At 50.2% G+C, this 12,593-nt stretch overlaps 1 protein-coding gene across 1 annotated transcript in view; it reads right to left on the bottom strand.

Annotated features, from left to right (window-relative positions):
• BSN (bassoon presynaptic cytomatrix protein) overlaps positions 1 to 12,593 on the bottom strand; it is a 107,745-nt gene that overhangs the window by 32,680 nt on the left and 62,472 nt on the right. The window contains exons 3-6 of the mRNA XM_054035863.1: positions 8,848 to 11,026; positions 7,703 to 8,523; positions 6,422 to 6,521; positions 5,752 to 5,892 (exon numbers count right to left, since the gene is read on the bottom strand). Of these exons, the coding sequence (XP_053891838.1) occupies positions 5,752 to 5,892; positions 6,422 to 6,521; positions 7,703 to 8,523; positions 8,848 to 11,026 (3,241 nt within the window). The remainder of the gene's footprint in view (positions 1 to 5,751; positions 5,893 to 6,421; positions 6,522 to 7,702; positions 8,524 to 8,847; positions 11,027 to 12,593) is intronic.

Raw genomic sequence — 12,593 nt, 5'->3', positions numbered from 1 at the left:
TTTTTCCAGTCATCCAGGACCTCGCCCGATCACCATGAGTTTCTCAATTTGTAATGTGTGGGCATCAGATCTGGACAGGTCAGGCTTAACAAAGCTCTGGCTGGGATGATTTAGTTGGGGATTACGTCCTGCTTTGAGCAGGGGGGTGGACTAGATGACCTCCTGAGGTCCCTTCCAACCCTATGATTCTATGAAACACATAAGGGAGGTTTGGCCAATATATTGTGAAGGGGCTATTCAAGTAATTGGGAGTAATTAACTAACAATGGAATTTGGGAGACGCAAATCCACATCTGAGCTTTCCTGGGAACGTTCAAACTAACATGTGAACAATGGCATCGACATGAATGCTTCAGCTTTTTGCAGGGGCATGTGACTTGCCCAGTTGGCTACAAACTCCATTTTGTTGCTGTGATTTTTGCACAGAAGAACAAAGGGGTTTCTGTCCACAAGAGAGAATATAAAAGGCCATGGAAGCCTCTTCATTTTTGTCTTCAGCTGGCTCAAGAGATGGCCTCTCCACTCCAAAGAGATGCCTGAAAGAAACTGGAACAAAGAACTGTAACTACGGAGATGTGAGTGATTGCTGGACCTAGACCATAAACTACAATGTTGGTCTTAAAAGTATTGTACCTGAGATAACATCTAGCATGAGAAGTTAGTATTTGTAACTAGATCCTTAGTGTATTAAGTTAGCCTTGCGTGTTTTGCTTGGTAACTTACTTTGTTCTGTCTGTTATTACTTGGAACCACTTAAATCCTACTTTTTATCCTTAATAAAATCACTTTTGCTTATTAATTAACCGAGAATAAGCAATTAATATCTGGGGGAGCAAACAGCTATCAGTGTAATAGAGGGCGGACAATTTGAGTAAGAGTAAAACGGATTTCTTTGGGGTTTGGATTCCATTAGGAGCTGGGTGTCTGGGTGCTAGAGACAGGAGCACTTGCTAAGCTGTTTTCAGTTAAGTCTGCAGGTTTGGGGGTGTGGGTCAGACTCAGGGCCTGTGTCACAGCAGATTAGCGTATCTGGCTCAAGACAGGGTTCTGGAGTCCCAAGCAGGCAGGGAAAACAGGCTTAGAGTTAGTTACAGAACACCAGGTGACAGTCCCAAGGGGGTCTTTGTGATCAAACCCATCACACCACGAGTTTCAAATGAGGCTCAAAGAAGCAGAAGCAGCCAGGGAGGAAGCTGCTCACAAAAGAGCCATGGAGTTAAGACAAAGAGCTTGAAGCCCAGCAAGGTGCTCAGGAGGAGAAGGAAAGAGAGAGGCAGCTAGCCCTGGAATTAAAAGACCGAGAAATACAGGCCCAGATTGAGACCCAGAAGCATGAACTGGCTGTAATGGAGTGAAAGAGACAAAAAGCTTCAGCAGCTGGCTCCACTTCCCCAAAAATCCACAAATGGGAGCAGTTATGTCCACAGTATGATGAATCCAGTGATACTGCTGAATATTTCATCACCTTTGAGAGACTGTGCACTCTCCATGCGATTCCTGGAGATCAAAAAATGACTACTTTTGTTGCAAAATTGACTGAGAGCTCTGGACATATTCAATAAGATGCCTATTGATGCTTCAAACTATGATAAATGTAAGGAACTGGTTTTAAAACCGTTTCAGACTTCACCTGAAACCTACAAGGTTAAATTAAGAGGGGATCTGGATTGACTAATGTGGCTTATGTAAATGAAATGAGAGATTTGTTGGACAAGTGGGTGAGGGGAAAAGGCATTACAAGCCTGGAAGAAATGTGTGATTTAGTTACTCAGGAACAGTTCCTGAATATGTGGAGTGATGATGTAAAACAGTATTTGTGGGACAAAAAGGTGAATGCAGTGGGGGAATTAGCTGGGTTTGCAGACTCTTACGAGCAGTCACAAGTTGCAATTAAACATAAACCAATGGAATAAGGATACAGGGTTGGTGGAAAGCAGAATCACCGTTTTACCCCTGGGGAAAAAGGAGGCTGGGCATTCGTCTCCCCATAGCCCTCTTACTTGTCCCAAGTCTCCTGTACAAGCAGAGGAGCCCAAAAAGTGCTATCATTGTAAGTCCACTGAGCACCTGAGGAATAAATGTCCTTGGCTGAGCGGAAACAGGCAGCAGGTAACATAGAATCATAGAATATCAGGGTTGGAAGGGACCTCAGGAGGTCATCTAGTCTAACTCTCTGCCTTGGACACCAGGTGGGTCAAGGAACTATCAATCCCCTACAGGCTAAGGTAAATGCTATCCAAAATTGGCCTGTCCCTCAGTCAAAGAAGCAGGTCCAATCCTTCTTGGGCTTGGCCAGGTATTACAGATGATTTGTACTACACTACAGCCAAACTGCCACCCCACTGACCAACCTAACCAGGAAAAAACAGCCAAATGCAGTTCAGTGGACTGAGAAGTGTCAGAAAGCCTTTAACCAGCTTAAGCAGCCCTTACGTCTGACCCTGGACTAAGGGCCCCAGACTTTGACCAACCTTTTGTTGTAACCACAGATGTGTCCGAGCATGGTGTAGGAGCTGTTTTAATGCAGGAAGGACCAGATCAACAATTCCATCCTGTCATGTTTCTCAGCAATAAACTTTCTGAGAGGGAAAGCCACTCATCAGTCTCAGAAAAAGAATGTTACGCCATTGTGTATGCTCTGGAGAAGCTACGCCCATACATTTGGGGATAGCGTTTCCACCTGCAGACTGACCGTGCTGCACTGAAGTGGCCTCACACAGTCAAGGAGATGAACAAAAAACCTTCAGTGGAGTTTAGCTCTTCAAGACTTTGATTTTGAAATACAACACATTTCAGGAGCCTCTAACAAAGTGGTTGATGCACTCTCCGGGGAAGGTTTCCCAGAATCAGCTGAGTAAAAATGTCCCTGTATTCTGTCACTGTAGTCCTTAAAATGTGGAAAATACTGTTTAGTTCTTCATGTAATTAGTAGTAAAATTAGAGGTGCATGTATCTTATTAAGTCTGTTTTCCTAAGCCTCCAGGAAGAAATCCCAGCCCTGTGGACCTGACCTGAACCAGGCTGTCCAACACCGTCTGTGATTTGGGGGTAGCGTGATAAATGGGGGGGGGTGATAAATGAAGTGGTGGGGTAGCTCTTTTATGGACATCCAGTAGCTACAAAACCCCTCTTAGTAACTGTTCTCTAATTGCTCTGCTCTTCCTGTAAAGGGTTAAAGTCTCACTGCTATGCATAGGTAAAAGGAAGGTACCTGCCCAAAAGAGCCTATAGGGAGGCTAGAACTTTCTAAAATTGAAAAAAGACTCCCCTTTTGTCTGTCTGTTCTCCCAGGGAGAGGCGGACAGGGCATAGCTATGCTATAAGAAGCTTGGGCCAGATATGAAAAATCATCAGTATCATACCTAGAAACTAATCATTTAAAACCCCAGATATGTAAGTAGATCAGGAAATGTCTAGGAAGACGTCATTAGGTTTATCCCTTTTATTTTGTTAGGGCTTGTGGATTCCTCTGTGCTAATCGCAGGTGCTTTTGTTTTGCTTGTAACCTTTAAGCTGGACCTCAAGAAAGCTATTCTTGGTGCTTAATTCTTGTAGTTTGCTCTTTTAAACTCTAGCAATAGCCTGAGTTCCCAGATGTATTTTCTTTCTTTTTTTATTAATAAATTTTACCTTTTTTAAGAACAGAATTGGATTTTTGTCTGAAGAGGTTTGTGCACATTGTTTAATTAGCTGGTGCCAATAGCTGATTTCCCTTCCCCCCCCCCTTCTTTCTCTCTGTGTGTGTGTGTGTGTGTGTGTGTGTAAGGTCTTGAGGGTACCTCACAGGAAGGAATTCCCAAGTGCACCTTCCTGGGCTCTCAAAGGGATTCTGCACTTGGCAGCATCTACCAATCCAAGGTCAGAGAAAAGCTGTAACCTTGGGAGTTTAATACAAGCCTGGAGTGGCCAGTATTAATTTTTAGAATCCTTGCGGGCCCCACTTCCCCACTCAAAGTGCCAGAGTGGGGAATTAGCCTTGACAGGCCTAAGCCCCGCTCTTTAAAGGGGCTTAGGGAGGCACAATCCCAGCTGAGGACCTTCTGCTGGACTCAGGCATCAGCGGTCAGCGCAGCCTTTCCTGGCACAAATGCAGCAGGAAGAGCTGGGTATCCATTGCTGAGTTCTGGCCTGGTCTGTCTGGCAGGGCAGCAGGCCTGCTGTCCCACTGGCTGGTGGGGGGCTCTGAAGGGAGAATGCAGTCAGATTGGGCACAAGTCCCCAAAGTGCCACCTACCTATTTCTCAGCATGAGCAGGGACTTCATTAGCAATCCCCCAGCAGATCCTTCGATCAGATTCTCACTAAGTAGATTCCCCTGTGGCTCTGGTCTCTTCCACCCCCCTCACTCGAGTCAAGTTCAATCCTGCCCCATTTTCCTGATCTTGTCCTTCCCATCTAATTTACTCCCGGCCGCCAGACACTCAGCACAGTGAGAGCCAGCAGCGACTCTTGTGACAGTCTGTCCCCCTATGTTCACCCTTTTTAAAGACTATGATAAGTTTTGTAAAAAGTACGCCTTGTGAGGTATCCTTTGAAAACTCATACTTTGATCATTATTGTCTTGGAAAAGTGTGTGTCACAACACTGTATGTAAGTTATGAGATTCTACTGTATGATGTTTTTGAGACATTCCAAAGTCTGGAAAAACCGCCACAAACCAGTTCCTCAGAGACAAATGGCAAACTGATGCCTCAGCCAGATGTCAACAGAATCAAATGGACCATCACCTGGCTAAGTGGCCATTCTTTAGCAGGAAAGAGGATGTGGGTAAAAATTTACATTTTGACAAAGGAACAGCTTGAGATTCCTGCCCAAACAAACTTTGTCGCCTGAACCTCAGCTGGAGGTGGTTTTCAAAAAGAAAGAAAGAAAAAAAAAAAGAGCTATAAGAAAGGGGAATGGACACCTCAAAATACTTCTTCCTTTCTCTCTGCTCATGGCATCAGCAACAGTTGAAAGACAGGGAAAGTAACACTGAACTGGAGGAGGGATCCTCTGAGGTCCTATTGTAATTTTTGCACAAAAAATACGCTAGCGTCTTCACTGGAAATCCAGATTTTGCACTGAAACTCGGCAGTTTCAGCACAAAAATAAAACCACCCCAACGAGTTTTTTTTGCACTGATTCCTTTGCGCTGATGTGCCAGTGAAGACTCTTGATTACTTTTACTGGTCTAATTGCCCTCCAGAGCTGTCCCACAATGCAGAGTGGGAGTGGCTGATCTTTGAAACTCAGCAGTCCTGCCTGCACGTAGGCGCCCCTCCCCTTTAGCTCCGTTCTGACAGCTGGTGCTGTCACTGCTCTGGAACACAAAACAAATCATTATTATGGAATGCTCCTACTGCCTCCCACAATGCAAACAGAGGCAGGCAGACAGAATGTGTTGTGCAGAGTCAGGGAGGGAGGCGGGGGCAGGGGTTGGGGTCTCTTCCTCCCCTTCTCCTCCCCCCCCCCCCCCCCGCGTTAGGACTGGTTGCTTCCAGCGAGACTCTCTCTCTCTCACACACACACACACACACACACACACACACCCTGCCACAATAATGATTTGCTTTGTATCCCAGAGCAGTGCATAGTGGGATAGCTACCACAGTGCACTCCTCTCATCTGCAATGCAAGGGCTGAATATGTAAACACACTCTGACACCTGTGGAAAACAATGTGAACACAAACCAGTGCTTTTCTTTTAGTGCTTTTCTATCACCGACAAAACTGTCAGCAAAAAAACTCTGCTGTGTAGACATAGCCTTACCTTCTGTCAGTTTGCCTGCTTGTTCTGCAGCTCCTCCTGGCAGGATTTTGGAGAACACACTCTCTCCATCCACCCCGGGCTGTCCAGCTGCTGCCCCAGTGGGTGGGGGAGCCCCTGCTGGCTTCTGACCCACTTTAATACCTGCCAGGGAATATATAGAGCCATCGTAAGGAGGAGAACCCAGCCACAGCCCCTCCCCGGCACGGGCAGCACCTATGTGACTTATTAGAGCTGGGGCCAGAGCCCAGGTGCTTTCAGCTGCCAGGAGTCTGTGGCATGACTGGTACAGATTAGGACAGGCTGCTTTTGGGCACCTTCAGCACATTTGCTTCCCTGACTGGGGGATGCCAACCCACCCTGGGTCAGTGCTGACCCCTCTCCTGCCCTGAGGACCATGACCGCCCAGTGCTAGGCTGGGGATCTGGCCCCATTCCATAGTCTGCCAAGGGCGGGACGCATTTATTTCCAGGCCCTGAGTGATCTCAGCCTCTGAATGCTGTGACGTGCTAGGGAGGGATAAAAGTGGATCTTCTCTTTGGAGAGATCAGGCAGCCATGGCCCTAGCGGAAACAGCTGGTGCCTGCTTGCTCCTTCAGTGCCAAGGGCACTGCCAGCCAGCATGGGCGCAGGTGGCCTGGCAGGGCCCAATGTGTCAATCTGGCTCACTGACCTGCTGCAGTCGTTCCCAGTGGCTGTGCTTGGGGCGCTCTCCTGTGCGGTGGTGGCACTTTTGTGGTGGGTTTGGGCATATCCACCTGATCCGCTTTTGGCTGTAACATGAAATGCATATTTCAGAATTCCCCTGGTCTCTCTGTGCGTGGGTGGGCAGGTGAATAGGGCATGGGGCTGGCAGAACAGCAGTCCCAGGGGCATGGGGCACATCAGTAAGCGCCGGCAGAAAATCCAGCCCTCTCACCAGGCCAAAGACTATATCAACCCAGGATCATGCATGTTGCCTCCTGGGAAACCCAGCCAGACACCCCCCAGCTCCCAGCCACACACATGCACGTCGCCTCCCACACACAAAGGCCTGCCTTGCAAGCCAGCCTGGCTCCCCAAGGCAATCGCCCAGCCTCTATCATCCCTCGCAATTCACAGCTGACGCCACCCAGTCAGCTGGTCCCTCCTCTGCACTTCCTCAGAGGGCAGGTGCAGGGCCTGGCTCAGGAGGTAGCTGGTCGGGGGGAGGCCTATGCACCAGTCTGGGGACATGGATTGTCTGCCCAGCTCCCCAATCTCATCTCCTCCCCCACCCCCTACCCCAAATCCTTGCTTCCTTCATATGGCCCCTCCCATCTGTTCTCTCTCCTGATCCCCACATTCCCCACTCCCTCCTCCCTGGCTCCCGCCAGCCCTCCGATCTTCCCCAGTCTCATCTCTCCCTTATGCCCTCCATGCTCAGCTGGCGGCGCTGGAGAATGGAAATAGCTGGCAGACCTGAGCAGTGCCATTGGCTCACTGTGCTGTAAGGCAGTTGGCTTGTCCTGGCCAAGTGGAGGGAGGGGAGGTGGTAGCTCTGGGTGTGTTTGACTGGACAACTGGAGCCTGAAGTCAGGCAATAAAGGGTGAAATGGAGGGATTTTATTCCTGCTCTTAGTGCTGATCTTGGCATAGCCTCAGCTCTGCCGCTTCCCTGAGATCTCCATAATTTAACTCCTTTCCTGCTGTGGCACATCCTAGTTGTCTCCTGTGCGACAGAACACATCAGCTACCTAGCAGTCGGGGGCCCTCCTCACTGCACGATGTACTCCTCTGTGCTGCTGTGGACTGGGGGAGCTCATGACTGTGCACGGCCTGTGCCTTGGGATGCACCAGGGACTCCCAGCCTCTGCCTATTTCCTGTGCAACCAGATCCTCCCAGAGTGCCATCCCCAGTGCTGCAGGACAAACCATTAGCCAGGCACCTGCTGTGTAAGTGATGAACCAATGGCCAAAGAGCATGTGCACTTACTAGCCCTACTTGGTGACTGCCTGGCTGTGCAGGGAGGGTTGACTGGGGCTTCCCGACATGCTGGGATTGGATGGGTTGTTGTTGCGGTGGCCGAGAAGAGGGTAGTCCTTGAGCCCCTGGCTGCTGCTGCAGCCTAGCTTGCTGCTGCTGCTGCTCCTTCTGTGGCTGAGGAGGTTGCTGCAAAGGGCCTGCTTGTTGTTGTGGAGACTGCCTGGCTGATGGCTGCTGCTGCCTGGATGGCGGCTGCTGTTGCCCGGATTGCTGCTGTCTTGTTTGCGGCTGCTGCTGAGAATGGTGCAGCAAGGGCTCTCCTTTCGGCTGTTGGGGCAGTGACCCTTGCTCCGCTTGCCGTTGGGATTTCTGGGACTCTGAGGTATGGTGGTAGCTGGACGGCTGCTGGGACTGCTGCGAGTACTCTGCTGAGCTGGAGGGGAAAGCTGTCTGGGCTCTCATGTCTGACTGCTGAGCCTTCTTCTGGGCAGATGGCTGCATGTGTATGCGGGCTTCATGACGGCCCTGGTCTCGGGCATGTTGCTTGGATGTCCTCCTGGCCTGTTCATCACTCAGGTGGCGGGAAGAGGCTGAGTGCCTTCCATGCTCTCCATGGTGCCGGTGGTCTTTGGAAGAAGAGTGACGTGCCTGAGAATAGTCATCGTGCTGCCACAGGTCTTCATCTGGAGGCTCATCGTAATCATGAAAGGTGTGTTTGATGGGAGGTCTCTTCTGGGAGGAGAAGTGGCCAGTGTAGTGCCTTACCCGCTCTGAGCGAGCTTCCCGGGGCTTATCAAACCAGTCTGTCTCCTCCTGACCCAAATGATAGGCTTCAGAAACCAAACACAGAGCACAGTCAGTCTCTCGGTCCCGAGGTGGGAGCATACCCCACACAGAAGCCATGCAATGAGATAAAAGAATGCAAGCAGCTTATCACATGCATCTGGGACACATCATAGACCCCTCCCCAACAAATACAACACATCGTTACATGCAGCAGGCACTGAACACTAGCATGCTACCACCAGACACCCAGAACATGCAGTGGAACAAGGGAGAAAGGCACATGGTAGGCAAACGCAGGCTGTGAGACTGTCTTTGCAAATGACCCGTAGGAGCATGCTCTGGGGTATGTCACCACAGGTAACTGTTACCTTCACTGTCTGAAACAACACAATGTGAATCATCCATGATGTAACCTTCTTCATGCTTGTAAGAGTGGTTCCTTGGCACATCTTTGATATGTTCTTGCACATCAGGCAACGAGTGGCTGGAGCAGAACTGGGAACAGCTGTCCCCAGAGGACTGAGGGAGAGGTCCACCTGAGGAGCGGGACACACCCACCGACTTTCCTAAAGGGCTGATGGGACTTTCCTCTTCCGATGTCTGTGTACGAATCGAAGGCCGCCCACGACTCTGACTCATACTAAGGGAAGATGGTTTGGAGCTTCCTTTCTGAGGCTTCTCCATGCACTCTCTCTCATAGGACTTGCTTCTGCTGCTGGCATCGCGGCTTGATGTTTTTTCTGTCCCATAACCAGACGATCTAGATCTGCTTCCAGTGCTGTATGCTCGATCGTCCTCTTCCGTCATATCCCTGCTGGACATGCCATAGTATTTCTGCTGCTCATACACATTCTTCTTGAGGCCGTAGGTGATCTCGTCCTGAAGCTTCTTTGCCCTGGATGCCACATTGTTGCTGCTGATAGACGTAGTCACTGTGTAGGAGGCCAGGTCCGACTCCACATCTTTGGCTTCTTCTATGGGGGAGAATTTGGAGATCTTTTGCTCCATGCCTTGTTTCCTGTGTTTACTGCGCTTGGACGAGATGACAGCAGGAGCCAGGTTTTTGGAGGAATGCTTCTGCATCCCCAGTCCAGAGCCATGCTTGTCTGAGCGTGTGGAGTGCCGATAATCGTCCCCGTAATAGGAGCAGGGGCCGCTGGAGCTGCCTGACATCCTGCCATTGCTCTCCATGCCTCTGTGGTAGCTGTTCTTCCCCCGATGGTCAGCACCATGCTGATCATACATTTCCTCCTCTGACTCCTCCTCTGCTTTGGAGTAGCAGCAAGTTCTGCTGGAGCCTTCCGTCTCCACCAGCTCACTCTTCTCTTTGATCTGGCGGCCAGTGCTGCTCTGCACCTGCATCTCCCCCTTGTGGCTGTCTGCTGCAGTGCTCTCTTTGGTCAGCTCACTGATGTCCTCGATCATCACATAGTTGCGGGGAATGTTCTGCTCCAGGTTTGCGTACAGAGAATCTGAAGAGTAACTGGCTGAGGGGCTTTGCACGGCATTGCTCTGGTCAGCTGGACTGGCCTCTGGGGTCTTGTGCTGGGAATAGCTGCCGGTCACTGTCGTGGGGCTGTAAGTAACGTCTGGGGCTGCTGAGGAGATCACCACGGTGGGATTTCCAATCACTTCATAATTGGTGGGGATCTTTTGTTCCAAGTCTGCTAGTGATGTCTGCCGTGGCTTCTGATGCATGGTGTGCACATCTGCCTGTGTTTGGAAGAGGACACTCTGTGCCGGCTGTGAGGGCGGCTGGTTGGGATATGTGGTCTGAGCTTGGTAGTGATGAGGAGGCCGAAAGCCTTGATGGCTCTGCAAGCCCAGCTGGGGCTGGTAACCAGTGCTGGGAGGGAAGCTGTGTGTCTGATATGTACCTTGGGAGGGGAAGGCGGGGAGCTGACCAGCCTGGAAGCCATTCTGAGATGTGCCACTGCTGACCACAGGGTAATGGGGGGGCTGGAGCCGTGTTTGCTGGAAGGCAGCAGGGCCTGGTGGGGCTGCTGGGTATGGGTAGGGGGCGTAGGAGGAGGCTGATGTGTACTGCGTGCTGGAGAAGTCAGCATAATGGTTAGTGGGGGCAGTGCTGGGCCTGCTGAGCAGACTGCTGCCCTCATAGCTGGAGAGACGTAAATTGTTCAGCTCACTATCAGACATGTAGTCCCGGTTCTCACCTAGGCATCTCAGGTAAGGGTAATCCCGCCCTCCCCTCTCCTTCAGCAGAGACTCCTTCCTCTGAGTAATGCCCAGCTCCAAGTACTTCAGCTTGGCATCGATCTCCTTCTCTTCCTCATCCAGCTCTGCTTGCTTCTTCCGCAGCTTCGTGGACTCATGCTCCACCAGCTTCAGGTCACGGTCAATGTCTCTGAGAAGGCTGGCTTTGGTTACCTGAGTGGCCTGCTCTCCTACCCCCTTCTGCATGAAGCTGGGCAAGTACAGCTGGGAGTGGGCTTGGCTGGCCAGGGGCAGGTGAGCTTCCTCCGGAGGGGGGCTGGGCAGTGTCCGCTTCACCTTCCGCATCAGAGTGTTTGACTGCAAAGCAGAGATCTAGAAAACAATTGAAACTGGCATTAATCCTAGACACTGGGAGCACTGCAACTCCCTCGGGATAATGGTGAGGTAAGAACTCTGTCCTGCCGTAGTGTCTTTCAGCAGAGTTTATCAAAGTGCTTAAACGTTCATTTCTTAAGCCTCGGCATATCCCCATATTATCACTGCAGTCAGTGGAGAAATGGGGAAACTGAGATACAGGGACAGGCCACGGCCTGCCCAATATCACAGAGTGAGAGTGAGCACTGGAAATAGAGTCCAAGAGGCCTGACTCCTCATCCCCTGCTTCCCTCAGTGGGAAATGAACAGCTGCCCAGTGCTCATGGCTGTGTGGTGGAGTGGGCAAGGCACTTAGCTACAATCCTGAAGGTTGGGGAAGCTGAGTCTCACTTGATCGCACACTAAAACTCCACATCCACGTCACCCAGCGGCAGTCAGAGGTGGTCATACGTGATGCTGGCCACATCAATGGCTTGTGCACTGTTAGCTGTGAAACTGACACACCTTAACCAGGTGAGCCTGCGGAGCCATTGGCTCAGAGGAACTCTGGTGTTGGTCATTGCTGCCTTTTGATTAGCATGTACGTCCGCTGTAGTGCGAAGTATGTATCTGCTGCACTATCACTGTGCACATGGAAATGACCACACCAGCAATGAGAAAAAATAAGAGCCAACTTTACTGTTTTCCCTAAACTGAACCAGAACAGAAACAATCCAAACTGGTTCTGAGGTTTCAAAGAATTAAGTCAAAAATGTCTCGTAAGGGGACAATTGTAACTTGTGGGATGGAGGAAAAACATCCTTTCCTGTGGGACTAGTGAAGCTCTGCAACAGACAACTGCCCACAGGCCTTAGGGGGAGATGTTGGGGTGGCAAACCTTTCTAGGGTCCAATAAGAAGGCCCTGGGGAAGGCTTTGGCAGTTAAACTACAATACAGAGATGTATGTTAAACCCTCCCTAGGATTGAAAGGAAGCCACTCAACACACAGCTGTGCAAATGCCCAGGATGGGAGCAGAGACACCATCTAAAAGGCACTTTTCTGTGGCTCTGAAACATCTTATGAGCTGACTTGAGAATTTTAGGTGATCTATTTTCACTGCAAAATAACCTGGCTGGTTGGGTGAAAAACTACACAAGATGTGGTCCTCTGGAAGGAGATCTCCCCTGAGCTTCTGACCCTCAAATCTTATCTCAGCCTTTAAGAGTGATGGAATCCAAAAAGCCACAGCTTACATTGGTTGAACAATGAAGGCAAAGGCCAAGTCTTCTAGGCAGAAGCCCAGTGAGAATACCAACCACCTCTAATGTCTTCTGTGGAGATTTATGGAGGGTGGCTGAGGAGTAGGTCCCAGGGAGACGGGATGGCATAGGATTTGGGGGATCCAGAAGGGCAGCACTGGAACCTGGGATGGGGAAAGCATTCACCTACTCCAGTTCTGTGTGGGCTTGCCCACACAAGGACACTCAGGACAGTTAATCCGAATTAACTAAAAGTGTGAATTCAAAATGGATTAATTAACAGGATTAAACTGCTGTGTGGATGCTCTTATTCAGCATTTAAAT

The sequence above is a fragment of the Malaclemys terrapin genome, chromosome 7 (assembly GCF_027887155.1).
Source record: "Malaclemys terrapin pileata isolate rMalTer1 chromosome 7, rMalTer1.hap1, whole genome shotgun sequence".
Lineage (NCBI taxonomy): Eukaryota > Metazoa > Chordata > Testudines > Emydidae > Malaclemys > Malaclemys terrapin.
Note: the sequence above shows the minus strand (reverse complement) of the source record. Positions and strands in the feature narration are given on the sequence as shown.